General features: G+C 35.5%; 1 protein-coding gene and 1 long non-coding RNA gene across 7 annotated transcripts in view; one reads left to right on the top strand and one right to left on the bottom strand.

Annotated features, from left to right (window-relative positions):
* LOC141544583 (uncharacterized) overlaps positions 1-9,318 on the top strand; it is an 82,275-nt gene extending 72,957 nt beyond the window's left edge. Inside the window, exons 4-6 of the long non-coding RNA XR_012482662.1 lie at positions 896-986; positions 5,339-5,440; positions 9,145-9,318. This is a non-coding gene — a long non-coding RNA (uncharacterized LOC141544583). The remainder of the gene's footprint in view (positions 1-895; positions 987-5,338; positions 5,441-9,144) is intronic.
* LOC141544580 (ankyrin repeat domain-containing protein 26-like) overlaps positions 1-25,492 on the bottom strand; it is a 132,903-nt gene that overhangs the window by 67,113 nt on the left and 40,298 nt on the right. For all 6 annotated transcript variants that reach the window (XM_074270953.1, XM_074270956.1, XM_074270951.1 and 3 more), the window contains 5 exons: positions 21,356-21,416; positions 21,064-21,263; positions 20,124-20,271; positions 9,106-9,261; positions 7,519-7,595 (listed from right to left, as the gene is read on the bottom strand). In XM_074270953.1, the coding sequence (XP_074127054.1) occupies positions 7,519-7,595; positions 9,106-9,261; positions 20,124-20,271; positions 21,064-21,263; positions 21,356-21,416 (642 nt within the window). The remainder of the gene's footprint in view (positions 1-7,518; positions 7,596-9,105; positions 9,262-20,123; positions 20,272-21,063; positions 21,264-21,355; positions 21,417-25,492) is intronic.

Genomic DNA, 25,492 nt, shown 5'->3' with positions numbered 1-25,492 from the left:
ACTTACGTACAAGTACTAGTACAAAGAGCTACCTGAAGAGAAAATTTCCCCTACCAATGTTATCAAAATCTAGAAGACAAGTATTGTCTACATATGTCAGAGATGGGGCTTGAACTAGTTCCCTATCAAATATGCCACATTACCTTTAATTTTTCAATTTTATTTTGAAATACATATAATCCTCTATATTATCTTCACTTTTTATTTTGGATATATAATGGTCATGGTTTTATAAATTTTGTTGGAAAGTAGAAACATGGACTCCTATTTCAAAATGACAGCTCAATTACAATCTCATTTTGTTTTCTCATTCTACTTTCAAGATCTCTCAGCTCTCTCCTTTCAAAAGGAGACAGGATTGAAATACAATATCTGATTTATGCTTGCCCTTTTCCACCATGTTCTCATGTTCTCACAATGAAAATATAGATCAAGTTTATTTCCAAACCCATGATGGCTGTTTCCCACTCAATTTCTCATTTCTTATTTCTTACTATCAAGTTCAAAAAGTAAACCAATAAAACAAAGCAAAAAAAAAAACAAAAAAAAACTTGATTAACAGCATAGGAAATCGATTAAAGTGAGATTTAGATATTGTGACTGCTATATTAAGGAAAATTGATGCTATTCCCTGTGTATTTCCAGAAGCACCATCTTTCAGAAAAGAAAAAAAAATAGGAAAAAATAATATTAGTGTAATGCTATCATTTTGTAGATTTGTACATTAAGTAATCCAATTGACCATTTTGCAAAGTCATTTATATTTCCTGAGCTTCTATTGCCTTGTCCACAATTATTTGTCCACACCCTTTTATAGGAATAGTAATGAAGATCACATGAGATTGCTTTGTAATTTGAGAGTCATTCAAATACTATTCTCATTATTTTTGGACAGGACCTATGAATTCATCAGTATGAGTAACTACAAGTGAGGAAATTCCCTCCATAAATTCAGATCACCCTCTGCTCCAAGTCTCAGTTGCCTGGTAAGGTCGATGGATTTGCCCAGGCTAACATAACTACAAGAAGCACTTAAATCTAACTCTAACTGAATGTGTTTGGGTTTGTATACACTGTGTTATATGTTCAGCTATTATTGTGAAAATATAATGAAAAGACGGACATGTGAAGGTATAGATAAGCCAAGAGACCTTGGCCAGGCAATCTAACATCCCTGAGCCTAACCTTTCCTCATTGATAAGACAATGGTGTTTGATTCAATGACTGCCAATGCTCCTTCTCAAAAATAAAATTCAATGAATTAACAGTGCTAGTACAATAGCATCTAAAGCCAGCCAATTATGCAAATATCTATAGTGAATAAAAATATATTTTGAAAAACTAAATACAAAAAGAGGAGCATTGAACTTGAAAGTAGAAGATCAAAGTTTAAAACTCAATCCTATAATTTATAACTAGTGGGATAAATAGAGAAATAGTATATTAATGCCCTATGAAAACTGATTTTAGATGATTAGCATAATTGTGTTTCATTTTCTTTTGAAATGCAAAAATGTAATGACTTTAGTAAAATCAATAAAGATGAAGTATCAGATTACCATAAAAGTATTATTTGTATCAGGTACCTTTGTTAGAAATTTCCCAAATTTAGCTTATGTTTTCAGTATTTTAAGAAAATAAAAAATGCCCATAGAAAGGAAAAGTCTTTAAAATATCCAATATTACAAGGATTTGCAAAAAAGAGAATCTGAGTTCATTATGTTCCTTTTAGGTCTGTATCCTAATTGTCTTTAGGCTTGTCCTTGTTCTTTTGGTTACCTAGTCTAATATTCCAATTTGTATGTCTGATTTAGACAGTTTCTTGTTTACATGGCAAATACTTTGAAAATTGATGGAGCAATTTAGATAATCAAAATAAAAAGTATAAAAAAGACTTTCTGGATATTTTCCTTAATGCAGTTTTCAATACATGTTGTACAAATACCAAGCATTTGAAGTGAAAAATCAGTTTCACAGGATGAATGTAGAGTGACAGAAGGTGAATCTACCTGTTTTTGTGGTGATATTTTTTCTTTCTCCAAAGTCAGGGATTTTGTTTGCATTATTTCCAACTCAATTGTCAATCTTTGTGTATGTTGGTTTAATTCTGCATCCAGGTAGTTTTTAGACATTTTGTCCCTATATGGAAGGAAGTGTTTCAAACATCTTGGCTCATCTATAGAGTTACTGTCATTGTGATGACTATTCTTGAATAAGGTTTCTTTATGTTTGGTTTTTCTCCTTACATTTTCTTGCAGTCATTTCAGGCTTTTTTCCTGGATGATTAATTTTATATCACCAGAGTGAGTAAAATGCCTTCCTGGAGCACTTGATTGCAGGAAACCTCCTGAATGTGGTCCCAAATTCCCGATACTTCTTGGCAGACTTACAACCATTTCTGTATCAAATGATGTATCTTCCTTCATTTTATTTATAGATATTTTGGAAGCGGCTCTTTTTCTATTTTTCGCAACATAAGCAATATCCTCTTCATTTACTTTGCAAGTATGTTCCATTTCTGGCTCATTGTCATTCTTACATTGTAGGGTGCTATTTTGTGAGCACTGAAGAATATTTTCTTGGAAATTCATCTCTAAATTGCATGAAAGAGCATATGGCCGATCTTGTTCCGTTTGCCCTGAAAATGTCTGAAGAACTTTTACCCTTAGAGGGCCTTTACGTTTTACCTTTTCCACAAAATCAATTAAGTTATTGTTTTTGAATTCCTTTTCCTCCTCAATCCATGTTTTTTGACAACTTTCTTTTGAAGTCGTTTCACTATCAGATTTCCTATTGGATTCTGGTCCTTCAGACCTTATTTCCTTCTTCAAAAATGGAGCACAAAGAGACTGAACTTGTTTTTTAGGTACTGTTTCTTCTGGTATGCAGGTTGTTTCTAAAGTAACTTTATCCTTGGATAATGAAATAAGACAAAGATCAATTTAAAAATAGACAAACCATAGTTAAACTTAATCGTTAGTCCCAAATCGTTGTGTTTCAAATTTCAAAAATATTTAAATTTACCCTAAAAATGAAATTGGAAAGTAAATTTTATCCAAGATATTATCCAAGATATTATATCCAAGGTATTAGGTAAATTATTATGTTTGTGCCATACTATAATTCCTATCAAAATAAAGGAAAATTTCCTATTTCATATCAATCTTTTTTCCTGCTCTAAAAGGACAATTTTTTTTTCCAAAAAAGGTATTTTATTTTTCATTGGTAATTTTACATGATCAAAATTATAATACAGATATGTTTCAAATCTAAAAAACAAGTAAAATATAAAGTTGGGATGGGACAAAAAATTAAACTCATTACTCTTTTAATTCATAAGATTCTTTACTACTTTTATATGTTTCTCTAGTGCTCACTTTTACATTTCTTTAAATCAAAGATCAAAATAAGTGTAAAAATAGCAACTCTAAATTACGACTTAAGTTGGAGAGAAAAATAAATGTGATTTAAAACAACTGTATTTTCTTTTTTTTAAAATTTTTTATTATATATATTTTATAATATTATCCCTTGTATTTATTTTTCCAAATTATCCCCCCTTCCCTCTACTCCCTCCCCCTGATGACAGGCAATCCCATACATTTTTACATATGTTACAATATAACCTAGATACAATAAATTCCATTTTCTTGTTGCACAATAAGCATTAGATTCCGAAGGTACATGTAACCTGGGCAGACAGACATTAGTGCTAACAATTTACATTCACTTCCCAGTATTCCTTCTCTGGGTGTAGTTATTTCTGTCCATCATTGATAACTGGAAGTAAGTTGGATCTTCTTTATGTTGAAGATTTCCACTTCCTTCAGAATACATCCTCATACAATATTGTTGTTGAAGTGTATAGTGATCTTCTGGTTCTGCTCATTTCACTCAGCATTAGTTCATGTAAGTCTCTCGAAGCCTCTCTGTATTCCTGCTGCTGGTCATTTCTTACAGAGCAATAATATTCCATAATCTTCATATACCACAATTTACCCAACCATTCTCCAACTGATGGACCTCCATTCATCTTCCAGTTTCTAGCTACAACAAAAAGAGCTGCCACAAACATTTTGGCACATACATGTCCCTTTCAGCTCTTTAGTATTTCTTTGGGATATAAGCCCAGTAGTAGTACTGCTGGGTCAAAGGGTATGCACAGTAAAATAACTGTATTTTCAAAAAATAGACCTGCATAGATTGTCCCTTTCTGAGTTTGGTTCCAGTCCAAAGTCTCTATACAAATCAGAGAATAGGAATGGGCAAGAGAAGGCCGATGATTTTTGTATATAATTCAGAAAAAGAAATAAGAAATTATTCCGATATATATCTTAAGCACATCAACAGAATTATTGGGTACCAATAGAGTAGGAAGTGATGACTTTAAAATAGTTAAGGAAGACCTGATTCCCTGATCCAGTACAATTTTTCAAATGTTCAGATGAGTTGGGATTATAGTTCCATAATTACATGGAACAAACCACAATTATGATGCATACCTATAGGTATTTTGGAATAAATTATATTTTAAAAATTGTTTACATGACAGAGTCATATTCTATCATTTAATTTTTTTATGGTTGTTCAGTTATCTCTGACTTTTTATGACTCTATTTGAGGTTTTCCTGGCAAAGAGACGTGAATATTTTGCATTTTGTCTTCCAGCTCACTTTACTCATAAGGAAACTAGGGCAAAAAAAGGTTTAAGTAACTTCTTCGCGGTTATATAATTAACAATTATTTGAAATCATATTTGAACTCATGAAGATGAATCTTCATGACTCCAGGCCTGCAACTCTATCCACTATGCCTCTTAGCTGTTTATACCAAAATAACCTACTTTAAATTACCTTGAATATCATTTCCCCAAAATTGGACATTTTAAGCCATGATTTAAATGAGATGGCAACACTTTATTTGCCTGATTTTCACTATATTCTAAATATACAGATCTATCAAGAAAATGAATGCATTACATGTGGACAGGAATCTCATCCACAATAACCCTAACAAGTTGACAGTGAACTTCTAACTACAGACATTCATTATTAGGGTCCATAAAGCCTTCTAAAGCAGTTGTGTTCTTTATTGCTCTTTTCATGATAGAATTCTCTTTATTCTCTTTAATGAAGACAGAGGAAAGAATAGAATCTTTTCATGTCAAAGTAAGGGCTCAATTCAATTCACTGACTTGTTGATGAGTAGGGTACTATTTGGGAAATATTCAGATTGAAGTTCTATAATCAGTTAATGAGGATAAGTTATATGGTATATAATTTTTGATTGTTAAGATATCACATTGGAATGGTCATTTCCATTCTTGTTTCTTGGGCAGAGATATTCACCCAAATGATCAAAATGTGTCGGCCAGAAAGAAATAGGACTGAAGGCCCAGGTTGTGAACTGGAAACTAGTTGTGGAAAGATGCTGTGGGAAGGTAAGGCTGTATGACCTGATTTGTGTTTCCAGCCTCTCTTGTCCCTTGATTGTGCAGGTTGTGCCAACTAAGTGAACATGATAAAAAGACTCGCGATCAGATTCTATCTTACAGAAAGCATCTGAAACATGGGCTTTAGGACTCTTTTAATTTCTGTTAAGGAAGACATTACAGGGAGACTAGAGCATGAGGTATCATGAGACCATCTCGATTGAGATCAAGCTATGCCGTTAGAATTAGCACCATAAGCCCCTCCAGCTAATTAGCACATTGAACTGAAGAATCTCACCTGAAATCTTTGAGTAATTACAGTTTACCAGGGAGTTGCTGTGGGCTTAGGAAAGCTGAATGGTATTGACTCCTGGGAAATACTGGCCCCAGTTATATTTCCCATATTTCCCATAAAAGGATGTAAGGGGGGATAATGAAGAATTGATGTGTTCATTGAAAGAAGTTATACTAGACCCTCCTAAGTTTCCTCTTCAATAAAATTGTCATCACTGCAGAGAATAGAAGACTAGGTTCCAGGAATGTTAAAACCCAGCGTGCCTGGATTTCAACAAGTATTTGAAAACATTTCTCACAAGATCTTTGTTGACTAGGACAAAAATGTGAATTGTAATAAAGAAACATTTAGCCTTTTTCATTGGGCAGATCTAAAGAATACTCATCCCCCTGGAAAGCAACAGATAGCTTCATCCTCAATATTTACTCTGTTCAACATTTTACATTGATAATCAGGATGAAGTGATAGATCAAATACTTATTAGTTGATTGTAAATGGCATGGGATTAGTAAAGGCTACAGATGAAATAAATCACAGAACTGATATTACAATGGATCTTTACAGATTAAAACAAAATCTTTACAATTACAAGAAGAAACATTTCAAAGGGGATAAATTTAAGATACTGGAATAAGACTTTTAAACATCAGCTGCATATGTACACACTGGGGTAAAACAATTTTCCATAGAAATTCTCAGAGAAAGACATAGAATTATTCGCTAATGGGCCATAAGTTTAATGATGAGGTTATCAATAGGGCTAATGTGATCTTTGCAGCAAAAGTAAGAGAATATTCTTCATGAGACATAACAGGCCTTGATTCTGTCTTCATAATTCCACATTATTATGCTTAGATAGGATAAGGGAAAGTGTAGTCCAGAGGAAGTACAAGAGATCTCAGAAGTCAGCCATGCCATATCACAGGAAGGTCTGCTCAACAAGTGGGGCTGTCTAGTTTATCGAAAATATGATTTAAATGATTCCAGGATAAAAATCACCAAAATATTAGCAATTAGAATGCAGGTCTTGATTACTTCAACTCGATTCTTAAAGTCAGAACCATTAGCCCTTGTTGCACAATATAGAAAGGCAAATTATTGATCAATAGAAGAAAACATCCCACACTATTAGAGCTGTTCAAATATACAGTGGGCTGCTTTATTTGGGTAGTAATTTTTCAGTCACAGAAAGCGATCAACTACTTTTGGGGGATACTATAGACAGGATTGGTTATTTAGGACTAAGATAAAGTACAATAACTTCGATTATTAATACTAAGATATTATTATTATAGCATTTTAATGCCATGCATTAACATTTTTGAGCAATAATAGAATTTAGTATAGTTTTCTAAAATGACATACATTTCTAGATATTGACATTCTGGATTCTTTCCTTGCCATCAGTGACAATAAATTTTAGCTTGTGTATAAGAAAGAAATCAGGACTAAGATGCTCTTTCACACGCATCCAGATCTATGATAATTCTGTTACCACAATTATTTTGTTGAATAAGGCAAAAACAATGAAATAATCAAATCATTTAAATTAGCTTCTTTGTCATTTAAGAAATGTACAAAATGCACTATTTTGGGACTGTTCCTTCACACTGTTATTACATAGCTAGGATTGGAGTTTTCATATTAGTCCCTGTAATTCCAAAGAAAATCTTTTCAATAAGACATAAATACATTTAAAATTACACTAACTTTTGAAAATATGCTTCTAGAAAAATTAATATGAAAGGCACTTTTACTAAAATAAAATATCAAAAATATCACTTTTCCATACCTGTTTCTGGTCACTATTACTGAAATCTTCCTGTCCTCCATTGGATAGTCCTTTAAGTTTCAATTCTCCTTTAACATCTAAAGTAATATTTAATTGAAATTTTATTTTATTTAGAATTACTTTTCTTCTATGAATGAAATTCTCCCACCCCCTCCCCATTAACAGTAATGCTAGTTATGACAGATATAATTTTGTCTATTTCAATCTATATTGAGATAAGACATAAAATATAAAAAAATTCAATCTTATTAATTACGAATGGATCTGATTATTTTGCAATTTCAATCTACTGCAGGATTTGAAGTTTCTTGTGAGATGCTGTTTCCCATGAGCAAAGCATAGGAAGCTGTAAAGATTGATTTACATATTTACTTTAGCAAAAATTGTTGCCATTGAAATATAAACTGGAAGAAATTTATGTGTGTATGATCAATTTATTAGTTAGGCTAGAAGTAAAAAACAAATAGAATCAATGGATTTTCTCAATAACCAAAGGACATGAGGCTGGCCTTACTAACCTTAACTGAGTTTACAAGAACTTAACTGAGTAAGTAGGAGAGAACAAAAAATGGAGTCAGGAAGGTGAAGAAAAAAATGAGATAAGTTAGAGAATGGACAACATGACCAACTGGAAACTGTGAAGGAGGGATTAGCAAGAAAGCTTTCCTTCCCATTAGGGACTAAGAAATGTTCATTTTTTGAGATTGCAGAATTGCTTTGGGTTATGAAGATCACAGACCATATGCATCCTTCAAAAGTCATAGATTTACATACACAAAAAAAGAAATATAATTAACTGGATTTCTAAAGTTAATTCATGATAGCACTTTTTGACATAAGTTCAGAGACAAAACCTCAAGACATAATCAGAAAGAGGACAAAATCAAAAAGACAGAACCAAAATGATATTTAACAAAACTGAGAGAAACAAATATAAATGGTAACTGTAAAATCACTGGCAGGACTATCTCATGCAAAAATGGAAATAAAGTAAATGACACCTAATTCTTCCAGTAAGTCTAGAAGCTACTCTGATTATTTAGGAAACATAAAACAAGACACATTCCAGGAGTTAATTTGAAATTCATTTTAAGAATTAGTTAACCTAGAAACAGTTTGAATATGACAAAATGGAGAGTGATTCAGTAGTGAAAAGATGAACTTAACAAAAGTTTCAGAAAATTGTATGTGTCAAGGATGCTAGTGATAATAAGTTACAATGACAGAAAAAAAGGAAACAATCATTTATATATAGATTTTATATGGGAATATTCATACCTCAAGATTTTAAACTTTGAAAAAAAAGAGGTAGGAATTAATAATTAAATACAAAGACCATTAAGGCACAATAAAGATACAAATCTAATCTAGTCTCTTTCAGCTTTTGTGGAAATTGCTACACTGATTAAAGGAGAAAATCAGAACATCTTGTAGATTCTGGTCTACTGAGAAGATTAAACACTGACAATCAATTTTGTTATTGCATGATTTTACTATTTATGTTGCTTACTTATTCTAAGAGGATTGGCATGTAACAAATTAAGCAAATAATCTATTTTTAGTAAATCCAGAATATTAAGCCTCTACCTTTCTTTCTTTGTTTGACTTCCACATTTTGTTCAGCAGATTTACATGGCTTCTTAAGGACACCTTTATCAACTCTTCTTTGTTTGACTTCCACATTTTGTTCAACGGATTTACATGGCTTCTTAAGGACACCTTTATCAACTCTTTTGACGCTTCCTAGATTAACATAGGAAGAAATAAATTGCTTAAATAGTCCCATTTCAGAAAAAGAAATAGAACAAGCTATTAATCAACTCCCCAGGAAAAAATCCCCAGGACCAGATGGATTTACATGTGATTTCTACCAAACATTTAAAGAACAATTAGCCCCAATGCTATATAAACTATTTGAAAAAATAGGGAATGAAGGAGTCCTACCAAACTCCTTTTATGACACAGACATGGTACTGATACCAAACCAGGTCGATCGAAAACTGAGAAAGAAAATTATAGACCAATTTCCTTAATGAATATTGATGCTAAAATCTTAAATAAGATATTAGCAAAAAGACTTCAGAAAATCATCCCCAGGATAATACACTATGATCAGGTAGGATTCATACCAGGAATGCAGGGCTGGTTTAATATTAGGAAAACTATGAGTATAATTGACCATATTAATAATCAACTTAATAAGAGCCATATGATCATCTCAATAGATGCAGAAAAAGCATTTGACAAAATCCAACATCCATTCCTACTAAAAACTCTTGAGAGTATAGGAATAAATGGATTATTCCTTAGAATAATCAGGAGCATATATTTAAGACCGTCAGTAAACATAATATGCAATAGAAATAAACTGCAACCTGTCCAAGTAAGATCAGGAGTGAAACAAGGTTGCCCAAAATCACCGTTACTATTCAATATAGTACTAGAAACACTAGCCTCGGCAATAAGAGCCGAGAAAGATTCAAGAAATTAGAGTAGGAAATGAGGAAATCAAACTATCACTCTTTGCAGATGACATGATGGTATACTTAGAGAACCCCAAAGACTCTGCTAAAAAGCTATTAGAAATAATTCAGAATTTTAGCAAAGTGGCAAGATACAAAATAAATCCACATAAATCCTCAGCATTCTTATATATCACCAACAAAATGCAACAGCAAGAGATACAAAGAGAAATTCCATTCCAAACAAATGTTGAGAGTATAAAGTATTTGGGAATCCATCTACCAAAGAATAGTCAGGAATTATATGAGAAAAATTAAAAAACACTTGCCACAAAAATAAAGTCAGATTTAAATAATTGGAAAGACATTCAGTGCTCTTGGAAAGGCCGAGCGAATATAATAAAGATGACAATACTCCCCAAACTAATCTATTTATTTAGTGCTATACCGATCAGACTCCCAAGAAACTATTTTAATAACCTAGAAAAAATAATTACAAAATTCATATGGAAGAATAAAAGGTCGAGAATTGCAAGGGAACTAATGAAAAAAAAAAGTCAGAGGAAGGTGGTCTAAGTGTACCTGATCTAAAGCTATACTATATAGCAGCAGTCACCAAAACCATTTGGTACTGGCTAAGAAATAGAACGGTAGATCAGTGGAACAGATTAGATACAAAGGACAAAAAAGGGTACATCTACAGCAATCTAATCTTTGACAAACCCAAAGATACCAACCTTAGGGACAAAAATTCATTATTCGGAAGAAACTGTTGGGAAAACTGGAAATTAGTATGGCAGAAATTAGATATGGACCCACACTTAACACCATATACCAAGATAAGATCAAAATGGGTCCATGATTTAGGCATAAAGAATGAGATCATAAATAGATTAGAGGAACAGAGGATAGTCTACCTCTCAGACTTGTGGAGGAGGAAGGAATTTATGACCAAAGGAGAATTAGAGATCATTATTGATCACAAAATAGAAGATTTTGATTACATCAAACTAAAAAGTTTCTGTACAAACAATACTAATGCAAACAAGATTAGAAGGGAAGTGTTAGGATTACTAAGTGAGAACTGAGGTTTTCTGGACAATTACAAGGTGAGAACTCAGGTTGACTTGATAGAGGGGGCAAGCTCATTGGCTGGGGTGGTTCTTCCCAGAAGCCCTTGCATTATCCCACGCCCATTCTCTGGGAGAATAAAAGAGAGGACTCCCAGAGACAAGAAGAAGACTCTGAATTGCATCAGGCTTGACGGGGCTCTCTGCAGGAAGGGAAGTCACTTCTTTGGACAAGAGTTAACAGCAACTGCCTGGAGACAACGGTTCATTACAGGAAGAAGAATCTGTCTGAGAGATTTGAGTAGACACAGCAGTTCTCTTCCCAGAGAGTAATCCGGCAGCTTCTAGAGACGACAGCTCGTTACAATTGGCGTCCACACGTGGGGCAAGGACATTTGCTTATCCTGACAAGAGGAGCTAGACCAGACCTTCGCAATTTAGCGCCCGAACAGGGACAGACACGGTCCTGATTCCAGTGGAAAAGCTTCTGATCTAGATCTCAGTCTCTCTGACCCAGAACCGTGAGTAACGAGGAAACTTTGTTAAAGATTAAGTGAGCGTGCTAATAGATAAATAAGGAACTTAACTTGTTAAGGGCTAAACCAGGAATCTCTTATAGCTGAAATGGGGCACATGTTAGCTAAATTCAATCCCTGGACCTCAGCCGACTCATCCCCAGCCCCAGAAGTAACCTCAGCTCCACCCCCATTCAGGAGTGGTACTATAGAGAGTATAATCAAGATAATTGAGGAGCAGAGTTTACTTGTAACCTGGGTACAGATTGCTAAACTCTTGGCTGCATTAAGATGCACATCCCCTTGGTTCTTAGAGGAAGAAAAGATAGATGTAGATAAATGGAAGCTAGTGGGATATGAAATGAAAGAATTTCAAGCAAAAAATGGGCCTCGTTCAATTTCTGCAGAAGTATTTTATATCTACAACATAGTTCAATTAGCCTTAAACTATCAAGCAAGTTGTAGGAGAAGGAAAAGTTCTAAAAATGAACAGAGGAGGAAGTGTGAGGAAAAAAAGGAAAGATCAAGATCTTTCCCTAGAGCAAGAGGATTTAAATGAGGAATTATGGTATGATTCTCTTGAAGAAGCTTCAACCCTGCCTAGAGAACAGATTATTGACAGGCCCACATCAACCCCACCTTCAGAGATGGAGGAAGAAAGAGGGGAAGAGGCAGAAACACAAACAGAATTGCCTGTGAAGAAGCCTAAGCCTATGACAAGATTAGAAAAAGCATTGGTTAAAGCTAAGAGAGAAGGACAGGATATAAGTGATTTTATACATGCATATCCTGTGATTGAAAATACTGACTCTGTAGGTAAAAAAAGGAGAAGATATGCACCTTTAGATTTGAATACAATTAAGGATTTGAAAAAAGGTTGTACACTTTATGGGGCTACATCAGCTTATGTCAAAATGTTACTAGATGGTTTGTCTTATGAAGTCCTAACCCCGAATGATTGGAAATCCATAGCAAGGACATGTCTGGAACCTGGAGAAAATTTATTATGGCTTGCGGAATTTCATGAATTATGTAAAATTCAAGTCAGATGCAATTTGGAAATAGGAGTTAACACACAATTCACTTTTGAGCACTTAGCTGGTGAAGGTCAATATGGAGAGAATTCGGAACAGATTAATTATACCATGACAATATATGAACAAATTGCTAAGGCTGCAATAAAAGCTTGGGGTGTCCTCCCTGGACAGAAAGATCGTGGAGAGGCTTTCACTAAAATACAGCAAGGTCCCAATGAACCTTTTGCAGATTTTGTGGGACGTTTGCAAACTGCTGTCAAAAGAACTATTGGAGAAAATTCAGCTACAGAAATAATGACCAGACATCTGGCTAAGGAAAATGCCAATGAGATTTGCAAAAGAATTATATGGGGATTAGACAAAGATGCTCCTTTAGAGGAGATCATAAGACGCTGTGCTACAGTGGGAACAAATGCTTTTTACACCCGGACAATGATGAATGTGGAAAGACAGGGTCCCTCCTGGCAAGGGCCTTCTAGAGAAACTCGGCGATGTTTTCAATGTGGAAAAATTGGGCATCTAAGAGCTCAGTGTAGATATGGAGATACAGTGAGAAGACAGGGTGAGAGAAGACCTAAAACTCCATGTCCAAAATGTCACAAGGGCCTCCACTGGGCCTCCGAATGTAGATTGACACAGGGAAATGACAGGTGGGGCCCAGCTTCAGCCCCCCAAGTGGGGCATGATGGCAGCCAAGGTTACATCTAGAGAATTTTAAGACACGATCAATCAGCCAAAAGGCAATCAGATGGAAGAAAGGGATTGAAATTAGGAAAAATAGAGTTGTGTGCAGTAGAGACTACCGAGATACTCCCTGGAGAAGTGAAATCTGTTCCTGTTGAGCCTATGGATCCTTTGCCTCCAGGCACAGTAGGCTTGACCATTTCACCTTCTGAGAGTGCCTACAAAACAGTGTCCATCCATACACTGATGTGGGAGACTGGAGAATGTGTATCTAATATCCCAGTCACTAGCACAGGCAGACAACGTGTGATTTATCAACCAGGAGAAGTAGTAGCATCAGGCTTATTGTTACGGACCCCTAATAAGCAACCTAGTGATAGTCGCCTAGATTTTGACTCCAATGAACAAAATCCAGGAATATATTGGACAGCAGCTGTGACAGCTGACCGACCTATGCTTACTATTTATATAAACGGAATACCATTTGAAGGATTGGTAGACACGGGTGCAGATCGTACAGTTATTAGAGGTGCCACTTGGCCCGGTCACTGGCCAAATATTAAAGCAGACACCTATATGTCTGGGGTGGGAGGATCAATAGCAGCAGAAGTTAGTGCTAGGCCTTTGAGATGGGTATTTGAAGGAGAAACAGGAGCTTTTACTCCTTTTGTGGTTGAAAAAATCCCCATCAATCTGTGGGGAAGAGACATTTTACAGCAGATAGGATTACAAATAAGCACTTCGGCTTTTTAGGCAGGGCTGCTGTTGAAGGCCTACCTGCACTTTCACCAGTTCCTATTCAGTGGAAGACTGATTCACCAGTGTGGGTAGAACAGTGGCCCTTAAGAAGTGATAAAATTCAGGCCTTATTAGACATAGTGCAAGAACAACTTGACCAAGGACACTTGCGGCCTTCTCTAAGTCCTTGGAATTCCCCAGTATTTGTGGTGAAAAAGAAATCTGGAAAATGGAGGATGATAACTGATCTAAGAAGAGTAAATGAACAGATGGAAACTATGGGAACTCTTCAGCCTGGACTTCCATCTCCTACTCAGTTGCCAAGAGAATGGCCTCTATGGGTTATAGACATTAAGGATTGTTTCTATTCTATTCCTCTAGATAAGGAGGATATGAAAAGATTTGCTTTTTCAGTGCCTAGTGTTAATTTGGCTGAGCCTTATAAAAGATATGAATGGACAGTTTTGCCACAGGGAATGAAAAACAGCCCTACTATGTGCCAAATGTATGTTGCAGCTGCTCTTGCTCCAGTAAGAAAAGCCTTTCCAAAAGTAATATTGTTACATTATATGGATGATATTTTGGGATGTGCACCTGAGGAACAAATGTTAGAGGCATGTCTACAAAGGACCATGGAAACATTAAAGTACTACAAACTGCATATAGCTACAGAAAAAATTCAAAGACATGCTCCTTTTCAATATTTAGGATATGAAGTATATCCTAAGACACTCACAGTACAAAAGCTTTCTTTAAGAACAGAGAAGTTGAACACCTTAAATGACTTTCAAAAATTAATAGGAGATATTCAATGGATGCGTCCAGTGTTAGGCTTAACTACCAATCAACTACAACCTCTCTATGACATTTTAAGGGGAGACAGTGCTTTAAATTCACCACGCCAGCTTACAAAAGAAGCACAAAAGGCTTTGAGAGAAGTTGAACTGGCTTTATCCAATGTGGTTGAAAGAGTCACTCAAAAACCCTTGGAAATATCAGTTTTTGCTACAAAAGAGGCACCCACAGCAGTCCTTCATCAAGGAGACAGAGTGATTGAGTGGGTGAACCTCCCAGCACAACCAGAACAAAGCCTTACACCTTACCCAGTGCTTGTGGCTAGGATTTTATTAAAGGCTATTAAGAGAGTAACACAATTATCTGGGATAAGTCCTGAAAAAATATACACATTCTATACTAACGCACAGATTAATGTATGCTGTGAGAACATCCCAGAATGGCAAATTTTATTGGCCACCGCTCCAAATTTTGCACATGGATCTCCATTAAAGATTACCCGGCTACTACATAATTGGCGATGGAATTTTGAAGAAAAGGTTTCTAAGGTTCCTCTTAAAGGACCAACAATCTTTACAGATGCCTCCAAAGAAAATATTTGTGCCATATACTCTCATGATTTAACCATAAAGAGAGTAATCAGGACTCCTTTTCAATCCACTCAACAGAATGAATTATTTGCTATCATGCTAGCTCTCACTTATTACCCAGGAGACGTAAATATAATTACTGATTCAGCCTATTCAGTAGGTGTAGTACAAAGAATTGCCACAGCCCAAATAAAATTTGCAGCCTCCAATATTTATCAGCTCTTTAAGGAACTTCAAGAGCAAGTGAGAAAACATCCAGGCAAGATTTATATTTTGCATGTCCACTCACATAGTGGACTCCCAGGTCCTATTTTTGATGGAAATTCAAAGGCAGATAGCCTTCTAACCATGTTAGCCAGTAGTCCTTTATTTCAGGAAGCACAAGAATCTCATTCTAAATATCATCAGGCTGCTCGAGCTTTACATTTACAATTTGGAATCACAAGAGAGGAAGCTAGGAGCATAGTAAAAAGCTGTACAGCTTGTCTTCCTTTCCACGCTCCTACACTCCCTCCAGGGAAGAATCCTCGTGGTTTGAGACCCAATGAAATCTGGCAAATGGATGTGACCCATTATAAATCTTTTGGTCGTCTATCTTTTATTCATGTCGTGGTAGACACCTTTTCAGGATTCACATTTGCAATGCCAGCAGCAAAAGAGACAGCCCGAGTGGTCACTGAATTCCTTATACAGGCTTTTGCAATTATGGGTGTGCCACAAGCAATAAAAACAGACAATGGACCTGCATATACGTCCAAACATTTTACACACTTTTGTGCACAGTATAAGATTTTACATACCACGGGCATACCCTTTAATCCTCAAGGGCAGGCAATAGTAGAGAGAAGAAACAGAGATATTAAGACACTCCTCCAAAAACAAAAGAAAGGGGGAGCCACAGGTAGCCCTAGGGAACTTCTAAATTTAGTTCTCTATACCATTAATTTTCTAATTTTTGACAAAGATGCACTGGCTCCAGCAGACAGGTTTTATAACCCACCAGAAGGGCAGTGTCCAGTGAGAGCATCTCCACTGTCCTTAGATAATCGCCAGGTGATGTGGAGAGATCCAGAAAGTGGTGAATGGAAGGGACCAGATAGGTTAACTGCCTGGGGGAGAGGGTTTGCTTGTATTTCTTCAGCAGGAGAAGGAATCAGATGGGTGCCAACGAGTCATATTCGCCTTGTCCATCAGAGAGAGACAGAAAAAGAGAAAGGCCTCAAAATAAAGGAGAAGATCTAAGAAACATCTGACACTGAAAGAGCATGGATAATAAGAAGACTGTTAAAGAACTTTAAAAACCAGCAGTAATCATTGGACTTCCTCACACAAGATGAGACTAATGGACAATGGACTTATGGACATTTATAAATTTTCAATTTATTATTATGTTATATACTTCTAGCATGTGTTACGTTACTATGTTACTATGTGCTTATGTAATTTATGTAATTATCTGTAATACTTCCCATATTGATGGATTTATGTTTCAAGGTCATGACTGTCCTATGTTCTAAATCAAAAGAAAGGGGGAGATGTTAGGATTACTAAGTGAGAACTGAGGTTTTCTGGACAATTACAAGGTGAGAACTCAGGTTGACTTGATAGAGGGGGCAAGCTCATTGGCTGGGGTGGTTCTTCCCAGAAGCCCTTGCATTATCCCACGCCCATTCTCTGGGAGAATAAAAGAGAGGACTCCCAGAGACAAGAAGAAGACTCTGAATTGCATCAGGCTTGACGGGGCTCTCTGCAGGAAGGGAAGTCACTTCTTTGGACAAGAGTTAACAGCAACTGCCTGGAGACAACGGTTCATTACAGGAAGAAGAATCTGTCTGAGAGATTTGAGTAGACACAGCAGTTCTCTTCCCAGAGAGTAATCCGGCAGCTTCTAGAGACGACAGCTCGTTACAGGGAAGTAACAAATTGGGAAAATAAATTTAAAAGGAAAGGTTCTGACAAAGGTCTCATTTCCAAAATATATAGAGAACTGACCCTGATTTATAGGAAACCAAACCATTCTCCAATTGATAAATGGTCAAGGGATATGAACAGACAATTCTCAGAGGAAGAAATTGAAACTATATCCACTCATATGAAAGAGTGTTCCAAATCACTACTCATCAAAGAAATGCAAATTAAGACAACTCTGAGATACCACTACACACCTGTCAGATTGGCTAAGATGACAGGAACAAATAATGATGAATGTTGGAGGGGATGTGGGAAAACTGGGACACTGATACATTGTTTTTGGAGTTGTGAAAGAATCCAGCCATTCTGGAGAGCAATTTGGAACTATGCTCAAAAAGTTGTCAAACTGTGCATACCCTTTGACCCAGCATTGCTGTTATTGGGATTATATCCCAAAGAAATACTAAAGAGTGGAAAGGGACCTGTATGTGCCAAAATGATTGTGGCAGCTCTTTTTGTTGTTGCTAGAAACTGGAAGTTGAATGGATGTCCATCAATTGGAGAATGGTTGGGTAAATTGTGGTATATGAAGGTTATGGAATATTATTGCTCTGTAAGAAATGACCAGCAGGAGGAATGCAGAGAGGCTTGGAGAGACTTAAATCAACTGTTGCTAAGTGAAATGAGCAGAACCAGAAGATCACTATACACTTCAACAACAATACTGTATGAGGATGTATTTTGATGGAAGTGGAAATCTTCAACATAAAGAAGAGCCAACTCACTTCCAGTTGATCAATGATGGACAGAAATAACTATACCCAGAGAAGGAACACTGGGAAGTGAATGTAAATTGTTAGCACTACTGTCTATGTACCCAGGTTAATTATACCTTCAGAAGCTAATAATTAATGTGCAACAAGAAAATGGTATTTACACACATATATTTTATCTAGGTTATATTGTAACACATGTAAAATGTATGGGATTACTTGCCATCGGGGGGGAGGGAGTGGAGGGAAGGAGGGGATAAGTTGGAAAAATGAATAAAAAAAAAAAAAAAACGCTGAACTGATAAAAACCACAAGGAGTAGAAGCACAACTTATCAGCTGAAGAGAATCAGGAATTTCACCAGAAAAGGTCGGTTCCAAGTGGAGGAAGAAAAAAGGCCAGCACAGACAGGGTTGGACTTGGTCCTAGCATACTGTGCTGATCAGGCTGGGGAGAACTCAGGAATCAGAGAAGCCACTGAGATAGAGGAATCTGACACAGGCTGTTAATTCTTCTCTGCTTATAAAACAGCAGTTCAGAAGAGAAATCGAGCCACTTTAAAACATAAAGCCAGATTCTAGAACCACCCCAATCCAGAAGTGACCTAAAAGATCTAGGCACTGCTGTGCAGCAGCCTTCTGCAGCCTGGGGCTTTTCCTTGGGGTAGTTAAGATCCTGAAAAGCTGGGACACACCCTGAGGCAGCCTCTAATCCACATAGTGCTGGGCTCAGCCTGAGGCAGTGGAATTCTAGTGGCAGAGGAATTCCCAGAGAAGTGGAACCTTTGAAATAGGGACCCCGGTTTCCGGACAGACACTTCCGGTCTGAGCACAGGGGCTTTTCATGTTAGCTGCTGATATCCATACCCCAAGGGAGCCTTAAACCTCAGGACAGTCAGTAGGCCACACTGCAGGGTCCTTCACTGAGCAATCCTCACAAGGCAGTAGTGCTAATCACCTCTGAGGCATTTCTGGGGGGGGGAGGGGAACTGTCTCCCAGAGCTCTCTCTTAGGCAAGTCACAGGGTTATTGCATTCTACCTCCCATCTGGGAGGAAGCTGGTAAATAAATAAATAAACTTCTTACCCCAAGGGCAGACCCCAACAGATTTTTAACAATGAGTACAAGCTGAAGAGAAGGAATGACACCTTCTACACAGAGAAAGAGCAGAAATATTCTAATATTCTACAACTTAAGTAGTACATTGTATAGTGGATAGAGGACCAGTTTGAACTTAGGCAGCTGTTCTATATATATATATATATATATATATATATATATATATATATATATATATATATATATATATATACTACTGTTCTATGCTATTGAACAGTAGTCAATGCACATTACTAAAAATTTATTTCTTATGGATTTCCTAAATTGATGAAATCAGGAGATCTGTCAAAACCATGATTCACTTTTTCTTACAGCACAATTGTCTGATGTACCATAAGCTTGTAGCTGATTTGGAATGTTTATTCCAGTCTATCTTGCACATAGAAAATCAATGAAAAAATGGACTCAAGTTTAGAGAGCAAAAGAGTAACCTTTATCAGGTATTTACAAGTTCCCTTCAGACACTAACCTTAAACTCTAACCCTTTCGGCATCAATTTAAACCGAATCCCTAATTGGGTTTCTTAAAAAAATTTGAAACTTCCTTTTCTCAGTGAGTCTTTGTCCTTATTTTCTAATTCAGTCATTTCTACCAGTAGCTGCTATTCCAGATTAATTCCAAAAGCTTTCCTTTTCTCTTGTCAGCTCCTCAAAGAGTCTTCACTAGATCGTACTCTTTCCTAAGATTATCTTGTCTCAAGTTCTGGCCCATAACATCTTTAAGAATCCGAACAAATTTCTATTGCTGATATTTTGGTTGTGTGACCATTAGAAAGATCCTGAACTTCTTTGTCTCCAGGCTACCCTCAGACTCTGTGCTATAGATCAGTAGCCAATAGGCATCACTAGAAATTTATTCCTTGTGGATTTCCTAAATTGATGAAATCAGGAGCCCTGTCAAAATAGTAACATACCTTTTCTCCCAGCACCTTTCTCTGATGTAATGTGAGCCTGTAGATCTTTGGGAATATTTGGAGTTTCACCAGCTGATTGTTTACCAGTAAAGTTGTTAACCAATACATCCTTTTTCTTTACTTCCTCCTCTGAATCTGTTGAATCGTCCTACAATTAATGACAATGAAATATAAAATGTCCTCCAAAATTTTTCTTTAGTCTATGGTCTGAATTTATCTATCAAAACAGAACAACTGAATTTTAAAACATAATTAAGGAATAAATGAACTAGATAATCTCTAAGGTTCAATCTACATCGAAATTGTGTACTTATTAGAAAGGTGAAGAGTTTCTTAAACAAAATATTCTGCATTTTTATTTTAAGGGAAATAGCATCGAAGTTTCTTCAAATATCAATTATCACTGGCACAGGAAATTCTGTAGAAATGTTCAGTGTTTGCTCTTCTTAATTTCATTCTAATCATATTTCACAACAAACACAGATTCTGATGATTACTCAAACTCTCTTTTTCCTTCATGTTTTCAAAACTGTCATCTTGACTTTCTTCTTCATCCTTTGCATCTACATATTTTGATTCTTCTTTGTTTTATAGCATCCTAACCATCTTTTATCCCTTTCTCTTTCTTCCTCTTCATCACTTTTTTCTTCCTCTGCTACTTTTTCTTTATAATCTTTTAACTGCCATTCATCTTGCCTGCTTTCTCATTGTTCTTCTTTCTGAGAGTTGTATTGTATTGTATTGTCATGTATTGTCTGGACTCATCAATGTTTTATCTTCAATATATAAAATTCCCTGAATTTTCTTGTGATGTGACTTTTGAGGATTTGCATTTCCAGAATCCTTCCCATTTCCATGAAGTGGCTGTGAGCATCGGATAAAAGGATAGAGGGCAAACACACATGATAAGAATGTTAAGAACCAGAGCAAATATAATTACATTAAGAAGGTCCAGAAGAGTAGACTTCATAAGGGAAGATTTTGAAAAGTAAGCAGGAGGGGTATGGACAGGATGAGAGCAGCCCTGGGCTTGGGATGAAGATTTAGGAAAAGAATCTGTTTTCTCTTCTTCATCACTCGATTCATTGTTCCCAAGGAAAGGTGTAACTTCTGTATAGTTGATGCTAGTCTGTTCTTCTCCTACATAAAAACAAATAAAAGAGTACATGAAGAAATCTATCATTTCAAGGCAAGCAATACTAATATGAGTGGAAATTTTTCAAGAAGCTTACTGATATTTCTTATTTGCTGAGTAGCATTCAAAATTTTACTCAAGTTCAATTTTGGTTGTTTCTGCCAAAAAAAAAATGATGAGAACAATGACTATCAATACTAACATTTAATAGTTCACATTTCTTTGAGACCTGTTATTGTGATAAATTTAATCTGATCGTTATATAGAAATAAACTCTTCTGGACTATTTTGTTCACCAAAAAAATTGATCCACTAACATTGTATATATTACAAAATTGAAAATACATTTTAGAAATTTATTCTTAATATAAATCATTGCTGATAAGGAATTTTATTTTAGTATTGTGTTTTAGATTGTTTATATGTTTTGGAACAGTAAAAATTAGTCTGAGTTACTTCTTTCCTGAAAATTAAAAGAGAACTAGGGAAATGTTGATGTCAGACTCCCTTTTGCTAGGCCTGCCTATTGGGTTAACTCATTCTGCTTGACACATTCAGCAGGAAAAAATCAAAGGTTTCTGACAGTAAGAGGCCACTAAATTGAAAAATACAGGCTATAAGAACTTTAGTCACAGGATCCTGAATGCCTTCATTACATCAATTGCATTGTTTGAATTTTTTTGCCCTCAATGTATGCAGTTGAAAGAAGTGCATACTCTAAAAATTTTCTGGGTCCAGAAAAAGCTGTGAAGATGCCCGTTAATGATGGATATTTTATTATTTGCTGTTCATTGCTTTTACATCAATGTCAAAAATCAAGCATTATAGACACCTGATTTAAAAAAAAATCCACTTAAAACAAATGTCTTTTACTTTGTAGGTGCATGTCAAACACTTAACAAAATGTTAAGGAAGTGATCCACCTGTCAGACAATTAGTACAAAGATTAGGAGCTAAACTGGGTGAGAAATGGTATGATCAGCCATCTCCAGTGGAAGTTACAAACTTTGGTAACACTCCTCTTTCCCATATGTTCAATGAATAGTTTGAGCTTGAAGGTTACACAAAAACTGAAGATTGGCTGTACCTGATATATATATATATATATATATATATATCTAAATCTAATATAATACATCAAAATGATGAAATGACTGAATAAAAACAGCATTGACTTCCTGAAAAATGTTCCAATTTCCCAACAGTCAGAGACGTGTAAAAATCAGCACAAGTTTATTATTTCAACTAGAAGGTTCAACATTACAAATAGGGAGGATTCTGGAAGGATAGGTTGGTAAATTTTATTTTTATTTTCTTTAGATTTTCCCATAAATAGAACAAACTTGTGCCTTGGGGTGAACAGAGACTAGTGAAAATCTAGAAAGCTTGGGACAGAACAGGGATCCTCCTGATACAACCCAAAAAGATCTGAAAAGACCTCAGCCTGGGAATTAACCTGTCTCAAGTGCCAATACCTCTGGGCTAACTCTACAAAAGCATCAAATGGAGACATGTCAGCTACCTGGGTGTGGCTGAAGCCTCAGAAGAAATCACAGAGACTTTCACCTTCAAGACTGTCAACTTAAGGTTGAGTCTGGGAAGACCGAATAACACTTGCCTGAATGGGAATGCCAGGCCCAGCTCTGCTGCTGACCCAGGTGAGAAGGAACCAGCACTAGCTAAGTGCAGAAGCAGTAGGACAGATATGCTGCTAGCTGTGGGCACTTGCAGGAGGGTGGAGCTCTTGGTTTGGCATTCCTAATCAAAGTGGAGAACTCAAAGGAAGCTTGAGGCACCATCCCTCCACCCAAAGATTAGAGATGCTTACACTAATACCTCTTAAAATTTTTTTTGAACTGGCAAAGATGAAACCCTGCTACTGAAACATAGAATAAAAACAGGAAAGATCTGGATTCATCTTCAAAGGTGGACACTTAAGTCACAAAAGTTTACCCCAAAGAATAACATGAAATAGCTCCTTGCCCAGAATTTATAGAACTCAAAACAGAATTTAAAAATCAAATGAGAAACATGATGAAAAATAAATAACCATCCAAGAAAAACAAGATTATGAATAAAAAAGTTATCAACCAGAAAAGAGGTACAGAGTCTCAAAGATGAAAATAATTCTTTGAAAATAAGAACTGGGCAAGCCAATTAAGCTATGAGAGACCAAGATATAACAAAACAGATTATAAAGAATGAGAAAATAGAACAGAATGTTGAACATACCTTAAGAAAAAATGATAGCTCTTGAGATCAGATAAAGAAAAAAAATTTTTGCAAGAAACATGAAAAAAAATTCAAGTATGCTGATGCTATAGTTAGAATTGCACAAGATTTATCAGTTGTTACAGTAAAAAAAAACACAACTCCTGGAATCATATCTATCTACCCAAAATCAAAAGACCTGAGCAACCTAAGGACAGCAAAATTATCTGTAATTTTTGAATGAGAAAAAAATGGATATTTAATTAAATTGTAGATTTTCAGGACTTTCCATCAACCAAACCTGAATTAAAAAAAAATAGCCAATATCAAAGATCACCATTAAAATACTCAACTTGGACAAATTGTTGAAATGATCAATAAATTATTTTTCTTTATTATGGCAAATGGCATACTATATGTTTAATATTCACAAGAATAAAAGAGCTCAAAAGAAAGATTGCAGAGTTAAGGTAAAAATAGTAATCCTGTTATACAAAAGTAGTGCAGAAGAAGAATGGATTCAATATATATATATGATATAATCCCTACAAAATCTAATCCAAAAGAAATAATGGGGAGGGATAGGTGCATAGGGAAACAAAGGGTTAAGGAATTAGAAAAGGGAAGGACCCTTGGGCAAGTTAGCCAGCAAAATTTATTTAAAGAGTCAGCAGGGATAGGAAAGATATGTGACTGTGTGTATGTATGTATGTATATATCTACCTATGTATACAAGATACATATGTATCTTTTCTTAATTGTAGTTTACATGAGAGTAATGGGGGAGGAAGATTAAAAAGGGAAAAAAAGAAAAAAGTAAATTAGGTATGCAGTAGAGAACCAAGGAACAATTTACAAGGAAGTAAAGAAAAAATGGACATCATGAATATAATTTCCTCTACAAATATATATATATATATATATATATATATATATATATATATATATATATATATATATATACTTTCTTGATCTAGTAATTTATGTTTTAGATTTTGAATCCTCCCCGATGATCTGCTGGGTACATGACTATGTTCTCTTTTGTTTTGCTGTATTTTGTTTTTTTTTTTATTTCTTTTCTGTTTTCTTTTTTTCTTAATTTGATTTTTCAAATAAAATGTATTTTAAAAATAAAATGCCACAGAAAAATAAAAGAAAAGTACAAATAATGGGAAATACATACTACCAATATGTAACACCAATATACTACTAATAGAACTGCACATTGGTCAAGATGGTTTAGAGAACAACATAATAGAGTCATAAAATTGATCATATATTCTGACTCCATTGTTATGGAATTCTAATACTGAGAACACAGGAAGGAAAAATAGGATCTAGGTATACAAAAATATTCATAGCTGTTCTAGCCATATTTAACAAGAAAAAAAATGGAAGCAATTTATACAACCAACATTTGGAGAACAGCAATATTATGGAATAGCTCATAGACTGGGAACTAGAAGGGATCTAAAGTATCATTTAGAATACAAAACAAAACAAAAAAACAAACTATCATATATATTTAAGAGTGGCAGTCACGGTACATGAAGCCTGATCCTCTGTTCCAAATCTAATACACTTTTCAGTGCACAGATAAATACAAAGGTACAAGGGAATACTTATCAGAACTACTTATCAGAATGTTTGGTACTTCCCCCCATTCTGTCATTGTTCTTGATCCCAATTTATTAGAATGTCTGGTGCTCCCCCGACCCTGTCAGAACCAGATTGATTAGTCCATTCACGCTCTCAGTGCTCTGACTCTGCCCCTGCTTTAGTGTACCCTGATAGCTGGGAGCCATGGACATATACATACTTCATGGGAAACACACATTAGCTGCTGACTGCTTTGAGACATCAGCCCTGGGAGAAACATGCCCCCAGCACAATTTATTTTCAAATAAAATATTAAAAACTCTCCAATCTCTATCTTGCCTCAGGTTCTCTGGCATTACACATCTCGTTTTTCAGAAAGCACACACATACACCAACAAAACAAAAATTAAAAGAAAGCTTGACA

This window comes from Sminthopsis crassicaudata, chromosome 5 (assembly GCF_048593235.1).
Source record: "Sminthopsis crassicaudata isolate SCR6 chromosome 5, ASM4859323v1, whole genome shotgun sequence".
Taxonomy (NCBI): Eukaryota; Metazoa; Chordata; class Mammalia; order Dasyuromorphia; family Dasyuridae; genus Sminthopsis; species Sminthopsis crassicaudata.
Note: the sequence above shows the minus strand (reverse complement) of the source record. Positions and strands in the feature narration are given on the sequence as shown.